The 24,280-nt window shown below is 40.2% G+C and overlaps 1 protein-coding gene across 2 annotated transcripts in view; it reads right to left on the bottom strand.

The window, feature by feature from the left end:
* Nucleotides 1–1,567: 1,567 nt before the first annotated feature.
* Vav3 (vav guanine nucleotide exchange factor 3) overlaps nucleotides 1,568–24,280 on the bottom strand; it is a 320,561-nt gene continuing 297,848 nt past the window's right edge. The window contains exons 25-28 of one of the 2 annotated variants that reach the window (XM_026789648.1): nucleotides 22,559–22,688; nucleotides 6,477–6,560; nucleotides 4,277–4,428; nucleotides 1,568–3,693 (exon numbers count right to left, since the gene is read on the bottom strand). In XM_026789648.1, the coding sequence (XP_026645449.1) occupies nucleotides 3,652–3,693; nucleotides 4,277–4,428; nucleotides 6,477–6,560; nucleotides 22,559–22,688 (408 nt within the window). In that variant the 3' untranslated portion in view covers nucleotides 1,568–3,651. The remainder of the gene's footprint in view (nucleotides 3,694–4,276; nucleotides 4,429–6,476; nucleotides 6,561–22,558; nucleotides 22,689–24,280) is intronic. The other variant, XM_005367914.2, reaches the window with a different exon arrangement.

Raw genomic sequence — 24,280 nt, 5'->3', positions numbered from 1 at the left:
TGTGAAGCAAGGGTGAGACCAAGATGTTTTTTCTTAAATGTATATACATTCCTACTGCAGTTTCTCTCCCCTTCTCTCCTCCCAGTCCCTTCCTCCACCTCCCCGCTTCCCTAGACCTATTCCTCCTCTTTCCCTTCAAAAAGGGGAAGGCTTTCAGGGACATCAACCCACCACAGCATTATTAAGGCTGGAAAAGGCAAGTCAGGGGGAGGAAAACAGTCCCCAAAGCAGGCAAAAGAGTCAGAGGCAGCCCCTACTAACACTGTTAGGCATCCTACCTAGGACCGATCCATACAGTCTCCCTGATTGTTGTTGGTCCATTCCCTGTGAGACCCATGAACACTGGTTAGTCGATTCTGTGAGCCATTTTCTTGTGGTGCCCTTGACCCTTCTGGCTCATATAATCCTTCCTCCCTCCCTTCCACAAGATTTCCTGAGCTCTTCCTAATGTTTGCCTGTGGGTCTCTCCATCTGCTCCCATTAGTTGCTGTTTGAAGCCTCTCTGATGACAATTATACTAGAAACCAAGATTTTATTTTTTTTAATATTTACTATGCATTGGGGTCCATACAAATAGCATTTTTCATATACTGTCTCTTATTTAGCTCATTATAATTATTATTTATCATAAACGAAGAAACCAACATCTGTTCTGGAGAGTTGGTGGCAGAGCTAGGGTTTGAACCTAGGTCTAGTTGGTATAAAACCTCTGTCTTCCGGACACCAATTCATTTGTTTCCTTTTCCAGAGGGATTCAGGTAGACCCTACAAACTTTCCACTTCAATCTAAGAAATGAGCCTCACTTGTGTTTAAAGAATGAAAAAGTTAATATAGCAACTACCTAATTGTTTATTTGATAATGACAGTGATAATGATGATGGCCAAACTTGTCTCTGCATAAGATGGAGTTTCAGGGACTAGGAGGAGCAGAATGATTTACAATTCTGTACATATTTTCAACTATCTAGATCACTGGTTAGTACCAAATAGCTTGTTCTTGAAACTGCAAGCTTCAAAACACTCCTAAGTTTTCTCTTTTCTAATAAAGTATGGCAGGATGGTGCTGTGGCTATATTGACCACAGTCAGATGGCCCATGTCTTGTCACATGTCTCGCCATGTGACCTCTGGAATGTTGTAACCTATTAATATGCCTCAGTTTCCTCACCTGGGAACACAGATGATGTGAGCTAATGAGGTAGTTTTCAGCGCAAATAAGGGCTTTAGACACCATGTAGCACCTCACTAGCATATGGGATAGATGGCTCTGGCAGAGACTGAGTTTATTTTATGGTTTTCTGTCCATAGTTGTGATAGCAATCCTGAATTAACCACACCCAAGTCAGGGTAATTCTTTGATAATAATGAGACTATGGTATGTGCTATAGGACCATTCAGAGGAATGAATCTTCAACCCTCAAAAAATTGTAGATTACTTGCATAGACTATAGAAGAACTTGGCACTACACATATGCACACATATACACATACGCACACATGCACACACATATATGTGCACACATGTGCACACGTATACAAAAAAATAAATCAAAAGAGAAAAATCCTCTTAATGCAAGTAGTAACTATTTTATTGACATATTTACAAAATATTACAAAGTAACATACCTTTCCAACCCACCATATTACACAAGGGCTACAGACAGGCAAGACAAAGTCCGTGGAAAACATTTATGTCTGTCTTTGGTATTAGAAATCTACACCGATGATAGCATTTAAAATCCCCAATACAAAGCACTAAACGTAGACAACGTTGCCATTGGTAATGTCGTGAAGAAAGGCTCTCCTGTCCTCTGCTATGAAACTCTGGGGCCAATGAAATGCAACAGGAAGACCACATACCACTTGTGAGGCAGGGAGTCTATTGACTGAAATAAACAATACATGCTACAATACTGTACACAGGAGCGTTTCAATCTGTGGGGAGCTATCCCCTCCATATCAACACTTGCTGACAGTAACAGACCAAACATCCCCGAGACACAGATAAGACTTTCTGGGTAAGAATCCAGTCCAAGAGTAGACCTTGCCAGCACAAGTTGACTGTACATACATTTTATGAAATACATTTTCATGATCATTTACACATATACAAAAGCTTAGTCGTTCTAAAACACAATCACAGTTTACATAACTCTGAGGTAAAGGTCTTGAGTCTATTTAAACAAGAAGTCCTAGCCTCCAGGGGTCTCTTGGGGGGAGATGTGTCCACAGAACAAGTTCTGGTACTCATGCAAGCTGGGAGAGGACAGGCTGTCAAAGCCTCCTTATGTCAGAGGTGATCAAAAACATCTGATACGAGAAGCTTCGAGATCACAGCTAAGATAAAAATACCTCTATTTTTCCTCCAAGCAGGAACACTTTCTGAGTCTCATCAGAACACAGCTACTTCCATGAAAGGAATAGTCCACCATGGAAGGCTGTCTCAACTAGGGACTCCATACATCTCAGGAGGAAGATGCTTAGACTCCTTACAGAACACAGTGAAGGCTTGGTAAAAGAAATACACTGCAAAATGGATCTTACTACTGATTAAGACATAGCTAGAATAGCTTCAGAAGGGGAAACACTGGTACCAGGAGAACCCTGGTACCTTTTCTTCTGTCTCAGAAGCAATGTACTTTCCTTCCCAAGTCCTCAATAAAGCTCTTTTGTGCTGCTATTTTAAAAAAAGAAGAAGAGTGGAAATCAGCAAATATGCCCTGGATATTTTAGGGGGGAGGCAGGAAGAAAAGGTTTGTGTTAATAGTATTGTTGCTATACAATGATGCCCTATGGGTGGCAGCCCTTGATCTGTCTCTGTAAACACCTCTCCCTCACTGGGCTTCCCAGCAACTAAGCAGGATCTGCCCAGCCAAGGTCCCTTTGTCAAGCGTGACATCTCATCTCCAAAACACCCTACGAGATAATGAAAGTTGTGAGGCTCCAACACAAAGACACTTCCTTTCATGTGCTTTTCTTTTTCTTCTTTATAAAGAAGTGTGGAAATACAATCAGGACATCAAATAAATAATTAAACCCCTCTCTGTAATTTATCACTTATGATGCAAACCTGAACATGGGCTGCTTTTATGTGATTGTGAGTAACATCTGGGGATAAAAGTGTTTGCCAGGCAATGAGTCACCTGTTGAACAATTTAAGACAAGAAATGCTGGATCTTTCCCAGATGGCAGAACTCTGCTTTTTCTTCATGCCGGGGAAAAAAGCAAAATTAAACTTCTGCTTCTTTGTATCATTAAACACTATAAGACCAAAGTACATATGCATGAAATGTTTCCTAATGGGCTGGCATCCACGGTGCCTGCCACAGTGAAGTAAAAGAACCCTGATCTGATGTGTTTGCAGGGCTCTTTGGGGGAAGGAAAGCTTTTGGTTTTTGCCCCGGTCCCCGACAATGACAGACTGGCAGGCTGTGTCTTGCTCTGCTCCAGGCAAGCCATTAATCTGTCAGGACCAGCATCTTTAGAAATACCAGCATTAAGACTTAGGAGAAAAAAAAAGAAGAAGAAGGGAGGTGTTGAACAGCCAGAAATGCTGCTGTCTAAACACTCCAGTGAACTCATAATGCAGTGCAGGCTTCTGTTTATCCCTTCTGTGAGATTTTGGTGCAGGGTGCAGCGCTGACTGGGCTTTTACTCATCCTCCTCCACGTACGTGGACGGAAACCAGCCCACCTGTAAAGAAAAACGGCCAACGTGTCAACACTGTCGTGGCTTCAAATGATTCTACAGGCAATATTTCCCATTTTCCTAATACTCTAATTAACCTAGGGTTTTATGCCCACTGTAGATGAGGAAGATTGGCTTAATAGCTAGAACAGGCATCACAGAGACAGTGATAGCAGCTAAGGAATAAAACAAGCTTAAATGGGATTCTAATCCACTATCACACAAACAAATACACAAATTAGGGCAATATGGGTCTCAACACCACGAGTCCCACCTCTGTTGTAGGACAATAGGTATTACAGAGGTGCTCTATCCCATCCTTACCAAGTGGGAGCAGGAGCTATTAGACATGCTTGGGGCTCCATATAAAGACATGCACTGGCACTTGGCTTCTGACAAAACCTGAAATGCTCCTTAACTCTTCCCACTTGTCAGTCAACTCTTGGCCCGTGCATTATTGACCCAACCCATTTTAAATGGCAATGCAGCTAGGCTCCTGAGAAGAGAAGTCCACCACATGCTAGCTGCCAATGGCTGTTTGGTCTTGGCTTAGGAAAAACCAATGCATTCATTCATAAGGAGGACTCACCCTGCCATTTATTTCTCCTCTCCACCAGCCATTCGCACTCATCTTCGTGTAAATCTTCACCACGTCCCCCTTCAATAAGGAGAGTTCCCGCATGTCTCTTGCGCAGAAGTCGTAGCGAGCAATGGCGATGCCCAGGACTTTGGGATTTAGCACTGGAAAGAAACAATGCAGAGTCAGTGTGCAGTTGGTCGCAGCCAGCCACCAGAACCCAATCAGACCATGGCGGTGGGTGCTATCAAATGCAGAGCTGTGACCTCGTTACAAGTCAGTGATGATGACAGCGGAGTTTGAAAGCAGCACAGTTGCTGTTTCAATCCAACCAGATGCGATCAAGTTCATTCCAGACAGTTAAATAACCATCGTTCTGCTTTGGACACTTTTAATAAAAGCTTTTGTAAAAGCAAAGTCAACCTAGCTAATAGCTTAAATGACTATGTGAATAAATTTGAGATAACTTTAGCATAAACTTTCAACTGACAGCACTGTATTCTGTTTCCCATTAGAAGCTCTGGGTGAAGCTTTTTGCGGTTTTCACCTGGTGACTTCTTTGGCTAAGCTCAGAGCAACTGAATTCTGGGCTCTGATGAAGGTCTTTCAAATCAGCATCATCACTTCTAAGTAAGTGGTATCCCCACAAGCTAAGCTTTTTATGTTTAAACCATCTAGGGATGAACTCAATTATTGTTTCATATATAATTTCTGTATATGTAAAGATGGGCAACAGTTGTCACTGAAAGTACAAAATCCTCTTCTTTTCACGGAAACATTGACTTGCAGTCAATGTTTGCTGCAATATCTAATCAAAATCCAGGCAGAAAGGTACCACTGTCTGTGTTCAGCTTCCTTTATATGTAATTTTAATATCCCTGGTGGCAGGAGAGGAGTCAGCCCTGTCCAAAAGGGAAACTCCATTCAGGCTGTGTGCCTTTGTCGCTCTCTGGCCCTTCCTTGAACAGGCTTTGTAGTAACTTTTTCACCTGTTGCTCTGCAAGGGTCATAAAGTGTTTTCAATTATATGTGCAGTGATTCTGAGAATCGCTCACCGGAGATTGGTGGAACTTTATAAATCTTAAATGGTAAAGGAACTTAAGTGTAAGGAAAAGCAACAAATGGAAACGCCATCCATCTGTATTATAACAGTTCCCAGGGCGCTGGTAGCTCGTAATAACCCATGCTACCCTGGAACAGTCCATCCACTTGGCCATGGGGACCTTGGGCCTATCATTCATGGCTTTATAACGACAGCCCTTTTTTTTAAGTCTCCAGGTATCCATCATAAGATAAACGAGAGGAAATACTGTAGATTTCAGAACTGTAAAGGGAGTAAAAATAGGTCATTTTATTTTACCATTCAGGACACAAACCACTTTAATGGCTTCCTTACTGAAAATGGTCCCATTGCCAAGGCACTGTTCTTAAAGTCAGTGCACATAAAAATACCCCTGTGATGGAGAAACCCAATTGTAGACTTAACGGTGTGACCTTGCACAGGCCTCTCAACCCCTCTAGGCCACATTTTTCTCATCTATAAATGAAAGGTTTGTACTAGCTGACTTCTAAGGTCTATTTCAGAATTCTATGTTCTATTGGGACTTACAGGTTAATTTTTAAAAAACCCACAAGAAAACGTACTTTCTCTAGCCTCGGTGCCATATAAACAGTCATTTAACTCTCCAGGTAACGACAGAAATTCAGATCAAAACTCCTGGACACCAGGCGAAGAGCTATAGAAACGGTGGACAAGGGTCATCGTTTTAAGAAACGTATGCTGAATCTTATTCTTCTATTTGGAGGAGAAGTTAAGATTTGGGGCCCTTTTTATTTTCTTCATGGAAATGCAAAAGCACTGATTTTTTTTCTCCATATGACTTCTAGTTTTCAGAAAAGATGAATGATTTTTCAGAGTCCTTCATCTCCTTTTAAATTTCCATCCCCTGACCCATTTCCAACCTCTCTGCACTGACACTTTGATGAAATATAAAATGTCATATTAAAACTGATGGCTAACACACACACACAGAGAATGTCATGGCAAACAATGACTCTATGGCAGGGAAGAGTGAGGTACACGGTGGTAATGGAACTCTAGGAACTGTGTTTGAGGAGATGGATTTACACGGGAAGCCATACGCAGAAGCCAAAACATTGTATGTGCACACAGAAGCAAGCCATAGAGACATATAAAAGCAGAAAGTAGTACCTGACCAGAAAGGAGTGGAAGAAGGGGGAACAAAGCTGTAGTCTGGAGGAGTTACAAAAGAAAAGCCACAGAACAGAGGAGGGGCTTAGAGAGGGAAAGAAAAAGAAGCAAAAGAGCATTTAAGAGTTGGCACAAAAATATCTCAATACAATGACTTTGTTGTTTCTAATCACAAGCAAATTGTCACATCCAAGTTGGAATATCAAGCTGTGTTTCTTACCCACTGTTCTCCTGTCCCCATTTCTAAATGAGAAACACGCCAGACTTTTACATTTTGATTGACATTAGTTCTGCAATTCAGAGCTGTCTATCATTTTATAGGCAAACAGCAAACCTACTCCATGTTGCTACCCAAGCCCCATCCATCCACAGATGGTTGGATTTCCACTTGTTACAATAACAGGGAGGGAAATTTATTGATATAAATATGTTCCTAATCAAAAACAATATGAACAAGTAAGAGCTTACAAAGGGAGCACAGAGCTTCTAGGCTTGGGTCAATGACACATAAAGAAACCACGGAAAACTGAAAACATTTGTTAAGTTAAATTCAATTTGTTAAGACTCTCCCTTACCCCCCGATAAAGCATGCATATCACAGCTAATTTTCAATAGAGAAAAATGCAATTAGAAATGAAAGCCATTCTGAATCTTATCCTGGAACATCAAGTTGTAGAAGGGTATAACAAAGATACTGGCAATTGTGTGCACTCATTTTTTTTGCTCACTGTATGGCATCAATAAGAGTTGATCATATTCATTATCAAGTGGTCATGAAGTATTACTTACCATTGCTCAATGAATTAAGTATATTAATAACAAGTCATTATGGTACTGAGAGGAAGACTTTGATGCTCTCTTTTGCATCTGGAAAATCTGGAATCACATATAGCTTTGTGGTCCTAATTCTTAACTGCAACTATACAGTTCTTTTCCGCTCACATACCTCAAATATTTAACCTGCTGATTCCATGGTGCTGTGACAATAAGCGAGGAAGACCTGGGTTATAAACTTTACCCCAGCAATTATTCTCCCTTTCATCCACCTAGTAGATGGTTGAATTCAACCATGCTCAACCAGCAGGAAGAGTTCATTTCCCCCACTCCCTTACATATTGGTAAAACGCTATGGGGAGGTCCTGACCAAAGCTATTAAAGCAAAGAATTTCATGAAGCAGCGACTTGGATCTTTCCTCTGAGCCCTTTATTCTATCTTGCTTTCTGGCATGTGAAAGTTACCATATTGGTCCATAAGAAGGGAAAAATATTACCTCGAGGAAGACAGAGAATGAGCTCAAAGGAACCTGAATGACTAAGATTTCACGGAACACAGAGAGCCTGTCCTTTTGGCTAGCTCCGGGCTATTCCTATGTCTTTATAGAGCAGAGAAATAAACTGACTTTCCTGATTACGTTTTTGATTTTCTGTTACCTGTACCTAGACCTAACCTAAACATTATCATCAAAGATGTGATAAAAATGGCCTGAGTAGACTAGGAGGAGATAGTCTGTCTTTCCATCTACCTCTTTTTAGGGAGTTGCCTAATGCTTAAGCCAGTACTGTTATCTCCTAACAGCAGCAGGGACCTGCTAAGAATATTATCAGTCTCCAGACAAGCAAACTAGTGGAGGGAATTGTAAGGAATTCAGTTGTTCTTGAAATCATTGACTGTAAAGACCTCACGCACTCAGGGACCTATGTCTGACTTTCTTTTGTTGTGAACGGCCTCACATTTTCTCTATTCCACCTGCTTGTTCAGCTAAAAAATAAAAATGTACTAAAATACACTGCTACATGTCATATGGCTAATTTTATCATATGAGAACGTCATCTACCACTATATAATAGAAATGACAATTCTCTCTGTCTCTGTCTCTGCTATGCTATGATGTATGGGTATGCATGCACACAGAAGACAGAGTTTTGTCCTGGTCTGTCACTCTCTACCTGTTAGCACTCCCCTGAGACAGGGTCTCCCACTGAGCCTGGGACTAAGGTTCAGTCAACTAGCAAAGACCACCAGTCCTTCTGTCTCTGTTCCCGACACAATCAGGTTTGCAGGGGACCCTCAAGTCCTTGTGCAAGTCTCTTACCCACTGCGCTATCTCCCCAGCCCCTTGTGTTCACTGTCTTGAGGTTATGATGCACCTACACTCTGTCGGAGCAAAAAGAGGATGACATTCCTAATAAAGTAATCAGTCCATAACTGCATCACTAATGACAAAACACATGGCATCGCGAACCCTAGATTCCTATCTCTTGTCTGTGAGAACTTAAATTGGAAGCCATGTTCTACACACTGCACTGACAGGTAAAGGGACTTTTTCCCCGCTTGGACTGTTTTCTAATTGATTCCTTCTCTGGCCCAATTCTATTCATTAAAAAAAAAAACCCTGCATTTCTCAAAAAAAAAATTTAATGAAGATAATATAAGCTAAGGGCTAAAGAGTGAAAAATTCCAAGAGATAACTTATCTCAAAAGGGAAGAAATGAGAAATCAATGACAATACAATTAAGTGCCACTTAAATAACTTCAAAGGTAGGTAGATAAACAGATAACTGGCCTGCAATCAGAAAATCCAACATGTCTGAATGTGCTCAATGCTGTAGCAAGGAAAGTGAGTCTCTGTCAACAGCACCACCGTGTGCTGCCCTGTTCTCTTATCTAACCTTAAGCACCTTAAAGGTATTTGCATTGCAATCAAGCAGTTAGAACTCAAAGCTTCTTAAATTCGATCTAAAATAGTGGGATGCTGAAGAGATGGCACAATGGCTGGGAGCACTGGCTGCTCTGGCAGAGAACACCAGCATAGCTCCTGCTAAGTCACATTGACTAACTCACAGCTGCTTCTAGTTCCAGCTTCCAGGAAACTGGCGCTGTCTTCTGGCCCCCATCGGACCCCACATCTACATGTAAATGCCAACAGATAAACATACATGCATACATACAATTAAAAATACAACAAATGAAATAAAATGGCATGTTCCAGCTACACAGCCATTATTTGGATAACTGGCTTCAGCCCTTCTGATGGATTTGTCACGCTCATTTACTGTCCTGATTAATACAATAGCTTCTCAGGTAGAGCTTGGCTCTCTTAGCTCCATCCCGTGATGTCAAACATTTTCAGTGACATTACTCTGAAGACCAGCCTCATCTCAGATTTCACTTGACGAAAACAAAACTTACCACCTTCCTTTTGTAATGCTTCTGGCTAGTTTTATATAATTGGCAAAGCTAGAGTCAGTTTACAAAAAGAAAATGCCTCTACCAGATTGGTCTGTGGGCCAGCCTGTGGTTCATTCTCTTGATTCATGACTGAGGTGAGAGGGCCCAGCTCACTGCAGGCGGTGCTACCCCGGCTGATGGTCCTCAGTGCTGTAAGCAAGGCAGGAGGAACCAGTCAGTAAGCAGTGTTCCTCCATGACCTCTGTATCTGTTCCTGCCTCCAGGTTCCTGCTTTGAGTTCCTGCCCTGAGCTCCCTCAGTAATGACAGACTACAAACTGTAAGATGAAGTAAACCCTTTCTTCCCCACGTTGCTTTTGGTCATGGTGTTTTATCGTATCAACAGAAATCCTATCTAAGATGGAAATCTAACAAACCTACCTTTTTTGCTTTCCACGATTCCATTCTTGTGACAACCTTGAAAAACCGTACACTCCTAGGCTCTTCCTATCCAACCTCTACATCGAGTATCCTCTGCCTTTGTTAGTTCTCAGCTCAGCTATCCCAGTGCAGGTGTATACACCATTCTAACCCCAAACAGCCTCCAATTCGCTTCCTGCTTTCAGCTTGTTTTCCTTTTCAAGCATTGCCTCCCAGCCACTCATCCCAAATGTTGATTCTTTCATCAATTTGCTAAACTATGAAGTTCACACTCTTGAGCAGAATCAGATGACAATTTATTAACCTAGTTCCTCCCCCTTTTCTAACCACGTCTTTTAGGAAGTCCACGCATGAATTCTTTCCCCTAGACCAGCTTCCTATTTCCCTATGGCTTTCAGCTTCATGTCCAAATGAGAACTTTGGATTATTCTAGAATACTTCTGTCTCGGGGCTCCATGATTCAAAAGCCTATCACAGACTCTCCCCAAGATCCACGACAACCAACCCAGGTACTATCTGCCCTTTCTTGTCCTCCCCTAGGCATCTGGTGCCAGTTGTGTCATGGCACTTCCGGGTTCCACTGTTTAACCTCTGCATCTGTAGCTCCATTTAATGCAGGTCCTGGAAGGCATCTCCCACAGGCAAGGCCCCAGCGCTATACAACAGCTTCCACCCAACCGACAAGCATCTTTGCTGGGTGTTTGATTATATAGTTCTGTATGTCTCCCCTTCCTATTGTCTCCGCTCATCTCTCTTTCACTCAACTGCACTGAAAAGACTTCCAAGAAACAGCTGACAACACAAAAAGGGAAGAAAGTGAAACAGACTCAGACTCCACTCCCCAGGCTTTCTGAGGACAGCAACCTAGCGGTGGCATCCCTACAATAACTAACTCTTCAGAGATGCTGAGCAGCTATTAAACACCACACGTCTCGTGGCATTAACTGTGCTGTTTGCCCGGGGAAACTTTTTTAAAGTAAAAGGTTAATCAGTTGCCTCTGCCACTGCATATATATCTCTCTCAGGCAAGCATTTTAAGGGTTGATAGGGAAGATTGCCACTCCTCTGTTCATTGTAACGTGATTTATTGTGGCCACTCTTCCTATAGGTCAACTTTCGTTGCCTCTGGGTCCTTGGTTCTTTTGTCCTATGACATCAGTGTCTGAATGTTCTACTAAGATAATATGCTAGGCTTGGAAAGTTCGCATTCAACTCTAGATGCAGGTAGTGTCAGAGCTGAGTATCTGATACTATATTCTTTAGAGTGGTTTAGTTATAGAATATGTTTGCCTCTGCACTGGAAATATATACATCTATCTCTACAAACATACAAATAAAAAAATTTCTTTATTAAATTTGTCCTATCAGACATCATTAAGACACCTTAGCACAGGAATTGTTGGTAGGTGTATGTCCTTGAACAGAATTAGAAAGAGACTAGAGAAGTGGCATCCAGGTGAGAGTGATGATGACTGACACCTCCTGTTTCCCATCACAGGCAGCCTCCCCGCTCATACTTCTTTTTGGGGGAGCTCTTAGAGCAGTCTCTCTTCCATGCCTAGCAGGGTACATGTACACAGTATGAAATCAAAAATGAGTTCCTTTTCAGTGGCAGGGTCATCGGTTAGTTTCAATTAAGGCCTGTTTTCTTTCTTTCTTCAAACATTTTTAACTTCACACCAGCACAGAGGACAGCCTTCCTTGGTGAGACCTCGGAGGAGGGTTGTTGGACATTTTATGACACCTAACTGTTACTGGGATACCTTTTGTAGGGCATTGTTATCGAAGGGGTGATTCACAGTTTACTGGCATAATGTTCACAATTACAAAAGATGACGAGTATAATAACACTACTTACCAACCTTTCCCAGTTCAAAAAATAAGGACTGAAACCTTATACTTCTCTAGCAGAAACCAAAGATATCTGTTAAATAAATTGGGAACGGAATACTTGCACATAGCCATAATACCTGAGTGGCTAGTCACTAGCGGATATCATATGGCTCTGAGTCTTGACTGGGAAGATAAAGGCACAGAAAACAGATTTTAATTTAAAAGGAAAAGGAACAAAAAAAAAGATCAGGTGAACAGGAAGATTTTTTAAAAAGTTCAAATGACTTGATATTCAATACCTACACTCAAAGTAACTAAGAACTGTTTGACAGCATTGTGGTCTGCCTTGACGGAGCCATGAAGGCTCATGTGCAAGCCAATGTGCATTCAATTTATAGGAACATTGAAATTAGAAACAGAATTCAATCAACACTTTTCCTTAAGGGTTTGATTTATCAAGTCATGAACTAATTTTTGAACTAACACCTAATTATCCATTATCTATGTTACAGACTTTTTCCTTAAGTGTTTGTTAATTATGTTCTGGTACTTGAGGCATCATCTAACACTTTTAGTTTTAACCAGCACATAGATTCACATTAATTTACAGGACACAAAATCTTAGCAAGCATTGGGCCAGTATTCATCAAGACACTGCTTGGCAGTGGCCGAGGGCTGCCTTAAACTCCGAATTCCTTCATGAGAGGCTTTAATGAACTGTCTTGCAACTTTGCTTTTTTTTTTTTTGGCCAAGATTGTGTACAGATGACCTGATAGCAGAAAACATGCTGGCAATTTAATGAATGATTCATTTAAATTTATTATCTTTACCCCAATATCATTTTAGAACACAGACATTATGTTTTCAGACTACCTGTAATATCCAATAACATATAACCAAATATCTGTTTCTTACCTCTCTCAAAGAAAACAAACCAAAAATCTCTAGCTTAGCTGATTATATATTTTAGGTCTTGTTGCTGGGGAAAAAATAGGGATAATTCAGATGAATTTCATTTAATTGAATGCTGACTTCTAATTGAACAAATCTCTCTGAACACAAAATTTAAAGATAAAACAAAGAAGAGATTTATGTGGGATTAGTGGAAGAACTGAACAGTTGCATGGCATTCAATGCTGCACCATGCAAACATAATGTCATCAGCAAGAAAAGTAGTCCAAGGTCTTCCCAATCATTATGGAAAATCAGATAGTTGACCTCACCTTGGGGATTCAGATTATTAACAGGCATACAGTGTGTGGGGATATGAACTGAATCCTACATTCATGTTCCCTAAAAAAATAACTGGCTGACATATATATATATATATATATATATATATATATATATATATATATATTAAACTGTTAAGGCACAAGGACTACACTTAGATACTTAAGAAAATAAAACAAACATGCAGAGCCGCTGACTTCAGAACAGCTTCCAGGTTATTGAAGAAGCAGACTCATATGGAAATCATATACAGATATGAAAAGACTCTGCTGGAGAATGAGAGTCCATGGCAGATGCCAGGCTTCACAGAGTCCAGTCAGAAGACAAAGTAAAGCCCTCAATCTCTTAGCTGTTCAGATTCAAAATCCTAATGTCATACTCAAGTCTTCTCTTAATGTTTCAGTTCACATCTGATATCTTGAGTTTACTGGATTAGATCCAAAATCTGTGACCCAAGTGACTAAATTTTGGTCCCAGTCAATCTGGTTTTCACCTGGATGAACCTCCGAATGTGTCTTCATCTTTCTTTGTTTACATAGTCCGTCCTTCCTCATCACAGAAATCAGAACAATGCTACTAAAACAAAAACAGCCAGACGTTCCTCTTCCTTTTGTTTAAATTCTTCCAAAGGCTTCCCATTTTCTTCCAAAATCAAATTGAAAGCATCTCACAGGGACTGGCCTCACCCACTTCTTGTACCTTGTTTCCTAATAGTCCTCCTCTATGACCCTGTCCTTCTGGAACTGCTTATGTCACGTATGCTCTTCCTATGTACCCTTTGCTCCCTCTCTTACACTCCTGAGAGTTTTACACAAATGTGATCGTCACATTGAAGCCTGCCCTGGCATTTGATAATCATGAATGCAAACCATGGTCCCACACAATGAGGAAGAAAACAGGGTTTATCGCAGGAACAACATACAACTTGAGACTACAGCTGGCTGACACTGATTAAATTGTGAAGGCAATTTAGTAAGTCGAGAGAACATAATGCCCTGTTGTTCTCCAATTGTTCTCAGTAACTCTTAAGTCAGCACAAATGCTCTATACACTCAGTGACTGAAGTTTCAGGTTGTAGCTGCTCTATTTGCAGATAGGGTTTGGGTATATTTATAGGAACTTATAATGAAGAGAATCTTTTGGTCATGTCAATGGCCTTGTTAGAAAGGAGAGCTTTAGGGCTAGTAGTTGGTGTTAGCCTGGTCAACTGGTAGAATAAGAACTGCTAATCCATCTTTTTGCTTCATGGCTAAGGGACCTCTAATTCTGCTCAACACCCAACCAGCCCAGTTAAAAGCCAAAACCATTTTCTGGCACATGGCGCATCACTACCTTGTCACGTTATATTTCCAGAGCACTTCTCAATTTCTAACACTAGATAATTATTTTCCAACCCGTTGTCTGCCTTTCCTTCCAGTACATAAACTCCACAAGGAAAAATGTTCATTCACTGCTCTATATACCCAGCAGTTTAGACAGTGCTTGCTCTGGAGCAGGGTCTGCATGAGGACTGGATGGATGACTCATGGAGGGTGATATTGGACAGGATATAAAAACTACAAAGAAGATAAAATAAGTTCTTGGGTTAATTCGAGTCTGCAAGACTGTACCCTTTAAGGAGAAATAATAGAGGAAATCAATTGGAAACGAATGACATAGTTTTGGCTGTTATCATTTTGTTTGAAATATTTTAGTTCTTTGGTTTGTTTTGTTTGTAAATAGGCCTATTATCTAGTCCTAGCTAGCATGAAATTGGCAATAGATGCCAGGCAGTCCTCCAGTCTTGGCTTATTAAGTGTTGAGATTACGAGCACACAGCACCGTTTCCAGTGAAGAATGACTCTTGCACTGGAAAAAAAATGAGTAAACAAGTCAAATGATACCAAAATGTATTGTGCAAAGTTCTGACAAATTGGAGTGTATTCAGAGGGCAGCAGCCAGGATGGTTAGATATCTGATAGTTACTCGTGTGATAAGGGGTAAAATAAAGAGGGTAGAAGAAAGATATCCAGTAGGGAAAGGAAAACAGAATGCTTGATGAAAAGGTTGTGATATTTATTTTAAATACGCAGATTACTTTATAGCATGCTCTAAGGTTATCATAGTACAGTAGGGTTTTATATACATACATACATATATATATATATATATATATATATTATTCTTCATAGTTGAAAAATATATAGTAGTTATACTGAGCCATATTTATGGCTAATGTAAGGAAAACACTTAATTTTGTTCAAGATGTAATGTGAATGGTTTGTGTGGTTGTTAGCTATGAAGTCACCTCAGCATTCAGGCAAAGACTGATGAACACCTTCTAAGAATGTAATAAAGGTATTTGTTCAAAAAGCTCCCTGCAGAGCCGACGAGGCTGCCAAGTTTGAGATGCCTAGATCCTGGGAGAACTCTATGGCATTCATACTTGTTGTTAAGGCATTAGGCTGTATTGTGTAACACCCAATAGGTGTGTGTGCTACAGATTAGCTGTAAATAGATAAATGCTGAATGTGGGGAAAAAAATGAATGAAAGGAAAGGAGGAAAATACGGAAACCCTGACAGTGCAATCAAGCTCTAAATGCTGACAGAAGAGGCTTGCAGACTTAATTTCTGTTTTGTTTTCATGTGCAAACAGTAGCATGAGCAGTGTATCAGTGGAATATATCAAGTCAAAAAAAAATAAACTCTCAGTATTGACTTGCACAGCTAGAACCCCAATGGAATTTTTTAGAAAGAAAAATAAAATTTTTCTCAATTTTGATAAATGTGCATCTTTTCTGGGCAAGAACTACTAGACAAGCATCCTTGAATCAGGGCTATCACACAAGTGCAATGTATTCAATATGGGATGATTACTACATGTGTTAGCTACATTGAGGTCAAATTTTAATTTAGAATAAGGCTTCTAAGATTGGACATTGCTAAGATAAGAACTGCTAAGAACGCCAAGTACTGCTTTTTGAGCCACAAAATATTAAAAAGATAGCTTTGAATGAGGTTATCCAAATATGCAGAATTTATGTCTGTAAGCCATGTTCTCATGGGATCCCAGAAGTGATTACTAATTTTTGGAGCCATTGCCCTCGGAGGAAAAATGTCTTTGAGTAGCCAATGAAGCTCTTAAAATGTGTAAATAAAAAGGGGATTCCCAGCATGCCCTGATCATAATGATGTACAGTTTTGGTTGACCAGTTGCCTGAGAACTGAATCACCTTTGGACATTAAAGACATGTGATAAGGAAAAGTACAAAAACTTCAGTAGAATGTTACAATTAACTTATCCACAGAGTGTACACAGTGGGGGAGCTGAGCTGAAGCCCAGGAAGAAGACTAAAGTACCCAGAAAAAGGAGAAGGGCTTCACCAGTGTTTTAAAATTTGCCAAATAAGGAAAACACAAAAATTCATACAGCCTAACAGCATGGGACATATGGAAGTGGTGTTAGGAACAGCAGTAGTGATTGCAAGAGCCAAGGCATCCAACACTGCCCACGTGCCAGACAGTCCTCAAAGTGCTTCACACCGACTGACTCTTTTAAGGCTCCTAGCATTGAATTTAAACACCAAGAGGCAGTGTTGTGTGGTGAGATAAACTAGGGAAGTATAAACAAATTCTTTCCTCCAAGGCAGCGGTTCTCAGCCTTTGGGTTTAGACTCCCTCGGGAATCAAATGTCAGATATCCTGCATATTTACACTTATTACAGATATTCAAGTTACAATTCACAACAGCAGCAAAATTACAGTTATAAAGTAGCAACTACATAATTTTATGGCTGGGGTCACCATAATATAAGGAACTATCCTGAGGGGTCGCAGCATCAGCAAGGCTGAGAAGCACTGCTGTAAGGGACTATCCCAAACCTGCATCATTCTGTGGAGAAACGTTTGATAGGAGAAACCTTCCATAGTGTTTTCTCGTTTGTTTGTTTTGTCTTTGCGCTTGTTTTGCAGGGCTGAAGCTTGTGGACTGCTTCACTGGAGATGTTATCTTAATGTATATACAAGGTTATTACTAATGTCATGTTCCGTTAACTCACAAATTATTGAATATCAGATAGCATTCTCTGGTTCTCACATTCTACACTGAGTGCTTACAGCCTTGTTTCAGACAAATGGCTTTGGAGTGACGTTTGAAAACATGTTCACAGTGCTGCCTCTTGAGAGAAGGGTGCATTTTATTTCATGGTGGCAAAGCTGTAACCCACTGAAAGTACTTCACCGATTTGAAGCCAGATTCTCCCAGAATGCCCATCTGCATCATTTGGCCTATGGGTGCCAATAATGCAATGTCTCTTTATTATCCATTGAAACAATAAAACTGGAATTAGTCTGGTAAATTTTAGAGAATAGCTAGAATAAACACTATGAGATTACCATGGGTCTAATAGTCCCCTCATGCCCCACATTAAAGATATTTCCAGTCTGATGCTGTGGAATCTAATTTTACTCTTAAACAAAAGAGAGAGATCTTTGTAGATGTTAGGGGTCTTAAGCTAAAAACATCTAGGGAGGGCCTTAAATTCAATAGCAATGGCTTTCCTAGGTGAAAAGATGAGGGCACACACCAGGGAGAGATGAAGAAACAGCAGACTAGAGGGGCGTATCTCCAGGCCAGGGAACACCAAGTATTACTCAGCCATGCAGAGACCACAGATACATGGGTAATACTTTGACTTTAGCCACTCACTTTGTCTCTAGAACACACAGTAATTTGTATTTGTTTTTTTCCTTCAAGTTATTGTGTGGTAATCTATATTGCAGTCCTAGGAAACTGAGATGAGATTAAAGCTTATATTGAGGTTATCAGAATAAAATCAGATATCAAAAACAAAATGACCAGTGAAGAGATGACAAAAACAAAAGCATAAAATCAAGCAGTCATAATATGAGAGTGGGTGGATACGCTCATGTTGAATTAGAAGGGCAGAAAGCACAACTATCTTAAGTGCATGTTTAGGGAGCTTAAATGAATACTAACCCTAACTGTATTGCAATATAACTAATAAAACTGTCAGGATATTTCAGGAATAAGACAGCAATGATATATAATATTGAGATTAATAAATGCAAGTGGCGTGGATGTCATATAAAGTGTTTGGTGGCATAGCACCTTCGCAAAGCTACTTTGCTGTGGAATCGCTGGGGCAAACCACCTCATATGATGCCACCCTCACAAATGCTTTAAGTTTATCCTAAATGACATTTTTCAAAAAGTCTTGCTTCATACCCACAGGCTGAATAAGTCCTTCTTACCAATGACACGCTAACTGATGCTCTTAGGGGTCAGAAGGTTTATTGAATTCCATGATTATCTTATTTGTCTTGTTCAGTGTGTGCCTCCATTTCCCCGATTGTCTTATTCACCATTGTAGCTCCAGCTAAACCGTAGTGCGCAAGGATTGGCGCATGTAAGTGTTAAATATTTGGTGAGTATGGGGACATGGAATGAGATCTCAGCAAGACTTTACTTGTGAACTCATTGTATAGGTGCTCTGTACATCTCCAAATCAGTGGCCAGGTTCCTCTGCACCTGGAGCCAGAAAAAATAAGCCCCTGCTACCTTCCTATGATTCTTTGGACATGGCCAGCAGATAGGGTTATCTGCACATCAACCATTTTAAATTCTAAATTAATTCACTTAGGAAAGAGACAAGAACGGCACAAACACTTCTCCTATAATTCATTCACAGTAACCAAATATTAACATCCTACCATGTTTGCTTTGCCAGTCTTTGCTTGTTTTTGAGCCATCTGAATACACACCGAAGACACAATCCATTCTTACCGTCAAATACCTCAGTATGTTTTTCTTCCAAAGACATTCACTGTTCTAGCCGCAGAACAATTATCAGAAGGAGAAAATGGTGCTGATACAACCTAGCTAGTTAATCTATAGAATGCAAATTTCACAGATCGACCTACTCGTACCCTTTATAGTAACATAAATAATAAACAGCACACACAAAATGTTTGATTCTTGCTATAGACACGCTGCCTCCCTAGTCTGAATTCTACCCTTGCTGCGTAGGTATCATGGCTCTTCGCTTGCCTTTGATCTGAAATGCTTCGTCAGGCTTTGCCCTTAATTACTTTGACATTTTACAAATCCAGACTGATTCTTTGTTAATGCCTTCCCATTCCTGTTTGTCTGACGCTTCCACATGGTCGGACTGAGATTCTGCAGCTGCAAAGTGGGGATAGCATCAAAGTGGTGCAGGTTAATATCCCATTTCTGTTGATATTAATTTTGATCATTTGGCTGAGATATTGGTGATATTTTTCCTTTCATACCTGATAAGTTATCATGCCAGATACTTTTGCCTTATATAGCTGAGGTCGCTAATTTTTTTTTTTAAAAAATGCAACTTTACTCTGGTACTACCTTAATTCTCCATAAATATACATTGGGGGAAATGTTTGAGGTTTGGTTCCGTGTTAAAAACTAGGAAATCCTGCACTTCTGCTAGCAGAATGATCCCTCGGAATTACACTCTACCACTTCCTCCCATGCATCCAAAGAAAGAAAATTAGGGTGTAATTTCTCAAAGAACACGGTGCAGTTTCCAATCAAAGAGTGAATGGGAAAGCAGAGGTTCACTCTGGATCGCTTTCCTAAGAGAACAGACTGAAAATACTGAATACTCACTGTAGAGTACAACAGGCAAAAGTCGTTTCCGTGTCCTTCCAATACCCAGGTGCACAGATACAGCCAAAGCAACCAAAGTCCGATTGCTCAGGGCTGTTTTGGATAATTATGGGGTTTGTACACAGATCACAGATCTACATACTATCTTCTCACAAATCATTGCAGTTTCTATGGAGGGAAACCAGTTCACCATTGCCCCGAATGCTCTCTTCTCTTTTCTCTCCCTCTCCTTTCTCTTTTTCTTTCTTTTGGACAAGCTATTAAAAGGTCAGCAACAATAAAACAACAGCACTGCCCTGACACCATGGTAGACAGCAGAGTTACAACACAGGACGGCTTTCTAACTTATTATATAATGTCCCCGCCCAATACTTTGAGCTCATGTTTGATTCCCAATCAGCACTTTTCTACAGATTTCTACATATCTGCATATACTAACTCTGCCATATTATTTTTACCATACTTTACATATGTAAACAATGAGCCAAGCCTTTCTTTTCCAAGGTAACAATAGAAGTTACAATTGCAGAGATTACTAGTCAGTCACTTTCACTAGTGAGAAGGGAAGCTCATTGTTCACCACTGTGGAAAGCACAAGACGTTTCTGGACTTTACCCTACTTGCTCTGTATCCTACATCCTTTTTTGTAAGTAATGGAGACACTAGATCTTAGACTAAATCTGTATCTTAAGGCAATGCTGCTTGGTGAACGTTGCGTTTAGATATTCAGCATCATGACCAAGGCTATGAATCAGAAATGAAGACTGCAGACACCCTCAAGTAACTCAAGAATATGTAGCATTTCTCTTTCCCCACATCATAGGAAGCACAACATGTTAAAAAAAATCCATGTGGTGTTTTCATTAAGGGTTACTCCTAAACCAAGGCTTGCTATAAAGTTAGCAAGACAAAGCATCCAAGCATAACACAGGCTGTTCTGCGAACTACAAATGTAAGCACAGTCAACCCTTTGAAAGCTAGTGTGCACCATGCAAGCAGAGTTTGCAGCATCATTTGGAAGCTTCGTAGGAGGAAATTACTCACTGGAGGTGGCCCTGATTTTTATAGTCTGGTTCCACTTAATGTCAATTCTCTAATTGCTGTTGAGGTACTAGGAGGTGGGGGACCCAGCACCTCTCTTGCCACTTTGGATCACCTGCCATTCTTCCTAGCCTCTGGGATGGACCATATCCCCTCAGACTGCAAGCCAAAATAAGCTTTTCTTAAGTGGCTTCTTGCCATTATTTGGTCATAGAAGAAGAAAAGCCATAGATATAGTGGTTTGATGACCTTCCTAATTCTGGAAATTTCTTCTTTGTTCCTCACTGCTCCACAGGGCTCTGGAGAATCAAGTAAACTATTCAAGTATTATTACACATGCAGATTACTTCATCTACAGTTTGTGTTTTGCCCATTCACTGGAAAGGTAGAAAAAGAGGGAAGGGTTTAAATTTATGTTTATCTAAAAGGAGGTGTCGTGTAAAAAGAGGTCAGAAGTCATACTTGGATAGACGTTTAGGAAACTTGCAGCAAAACTACTTTTTAGGCTAGACATCCATTTTGAATGAACGAAAAATATAGTCTGTGTGAGAATCTCGGATAATCAAGCAATTTTGAGCTACAAAGAGCTAAAACTGATAATCTGGATAAAATTGCAAAGATATTTAAGCATCCAGTCCAAAGTTCGTTCATATTCATCCTACTGCATGGGTTTGGACATATGTCAATGACCACTATGAGAACAACCGTGAAGTTTTACAAAATTTATCCAAAAACAACCTCTCAGCTGAGTGACAAATGGCTTCCATATTGTTCTGAAGTACATGGAACTGTCCCGAGGCTAAAAGCCTGGGCATCACCCAGCTTCCTTCAGTGTAAGTCTTTAGGGAAAAATAAGCTTCAAGTTATATTACACTGGTGCAGATCCTTTTTAGAACGACCCCTTGATCTTCCAGATGTGCTAAATTCAGGATTCTAACAGTAATCAAATTGTTTTTATTTTGCCCCAAAGTAGTTTTTATTGTTTGTTTGTTTCTATGAAGATTACTTAACAAGGGAGTAAAAAGGCATTTTCTTTACATTTTTCTCTTACAGTGTTCTCTTTGTAGGTTGTGTCGCTGTCTGGGAAGTTTACATACCATGAAATGGTGGGGCAGAGTGAGTTAATGACTTAAAGTCACTGAAACAGCCATGCAGTTGTATGCCTGTGAGCTTGTGTGTAGTCATCCTTAATGCCGATTTATAGCACAAAACACATTCTTTAAGAAAGCGACCAATGTATCGTTTAAAAACCATTGACAAAACATGCTAATCCTTCCAAATGCTGGCTTGCAACAGGAGCATCAGCAGAGTTGGGATTCGAGGCACTCTGGAAGAGCCCTGTTAGATACTACTTTTCAAGAAGCATTATAGTACAAATGCTACATATTAATTAAAGAGAGCATGGCTAATATAAAATCCAGTGAAAATTATAAAACTTTACACATTGACATATCACTTACATTTTGATGGCTATTTTAACACACATATAATTTTTAATTTGGCACAAAAACTGATAACTCAACACACTCGTGAACCTCTTGGTCCTCGTGACTCTGCTTGGCTCCAAAAAAAAAAAAAAGGTGTCTGCTCAGCCCATTAGCATATTAATTGGCTACTTTTCAAAGTTCAGAATGAAGATGTTTAATGCTATTTTGCTTCTATTCCTTAAGTGATCAAAAGTTGAAAGAAATAAAATGTATTAAATTTACAATACTCACAGCTGTTTCCTGTTCTATTACCCCTCTGTCCCGCTGAATGCTCTGGCTCCTTGTATGGAAACTGTAGCGTCGTGTCTAAGGTCCTGAACCCTTCTTTGAGAGAATGGTGCTTGTAATACTCCACGAGTTCCTTTAAGAGAGCAGATTCAAGAGAGGTTTTGATAGTTTTGTTCTCTCATGCATAATTATATAGAACACAGGAACGATCATTTTAACATTCCCAAATAGATGAATGTGTGAATGAGAGCGTGGCCTGCTGTCTGGATGAACCTGACTCCCACCCAGACATGGCCCTGTTTACTGGAGACGTTTATCTGCGTCGGTTACCCTGTATTGTTCTTCAGGCACTGAGAGCATCATGTTTATCTTCAGTCAGATGTGGTACTGAAGAGAAGCCAGGCTAAACCTCCATCTCAGAGTAGCAATTATTGCTGTTATTAGAGAGAGGCGAGCCTTTCTGAAGAAAGATGAAAGGAACATCTGTCTGCCTGACTGTATAGCAATTTCTGCTTTCCCCCATTTTCTTTCAACTTAGCAGAAAAACAAACTTAATCCTACACATCCGTTTCCACGATGAAGAGAAACATTGCTAAAGCACTGAGCACCGCTCAGCATCCTGCCTGGTTTACGCTGATGAAGGGTTGGCATGCATCTCAGTTCTCCCTGTCACCCAGTATTCACAGGGGCAACAGGTGGTCCTTTCTAATTGTTGTTTAGAAATAATATGTCGTGAACATCTCAAAGTCTAATATAAACTTCTACCATATTTCAAACTAAATCTTCAGGAAAACCTTTTTTCTCTGGACCTGGGCTTCAGATTCTATACAAATCTGAATCTCTCTACTATGAACTGAAATAAAATAACAACCCATAATGAAAATACTATCAGCAGCTGAATGTGACAGATATAAAGTATCTGATAAATAGTTGAAATGAAAATAAAACACAAATTACTTTAAATAAATTACTCGATGTTTCTGTTATAGCACCCTTAAAAAAAGAATGGAGAAAGCAATTCATTACTTGAAAAGAAATAACATTGTCAATTGATCCAACACATCTACTCAGTGGTTAAGTTCAAATTTCTTAAAAGAAATCGATCAGGCCAGAATCCACTCGAAACACACACACAAAATCACCAATGATTTATTCTCTTCTGTCCAAGTCAGATGTGCTGTGCACTACATTGTGCTGGCAGTGCCAGGGGTCAGAAAAATGCTGGAGACAAGGTCCCCACTCTCTAGCAGCTCTTATTCTAGAAGGGAAAGAGAAAGGTGACAAGACCTCAAGGACACACACACACACACACACACACACACACACACATTTCCTTCATAGTGTTCAACTGGGAAACAAGAGGAGACCAGGTAAAAATCTCAACAATTAGCAATAGGGAAGGGATCAATTCAGATGGGGTATCTAGGGCTGAGAAGAGACACAGAGGTGACAATGTGATAATGGCTGTCACTCATGGACTGGGGAGATGACTCAGCAAATAGGAGCACTGGTTACAGAAGCATGAGGGTGAAGTCCTGATTCCAAACTGTAGCCATCCATGTAGAAGGCAGGTTATTGCCGTACTTGTGCCGATAAAGCCCGGAACTATAACACTATAACATCTGCGTCTTCCTCTTGTCTCTGCATATTTTGCAACTATGCATAGGGCCCAGACATTTTAACATACACCTCTCTCTCTCTCTCTCTCTCTCTCTCTCTCTCTCT

This window comes from Microtus ochrogaster, unplaced genomic scaffold (genome assembly GCF_000317375.1).
Source record: "Microtus ochrogaster isolate Prairie Vole_2 unplaced genomic scaffold, MicOch1.0 UNK25, whole genome shotgun sequence".
Classification (NCBI taxonomy): Eukaryota; Metazoa; Chordata; class Mammalia; order Rodentia; family Cricetidae; genus Microtus; species Microtus ochrogaster.
This window is presented reverse-complemented; position numbering and strand designations above follow the sequence as displayed.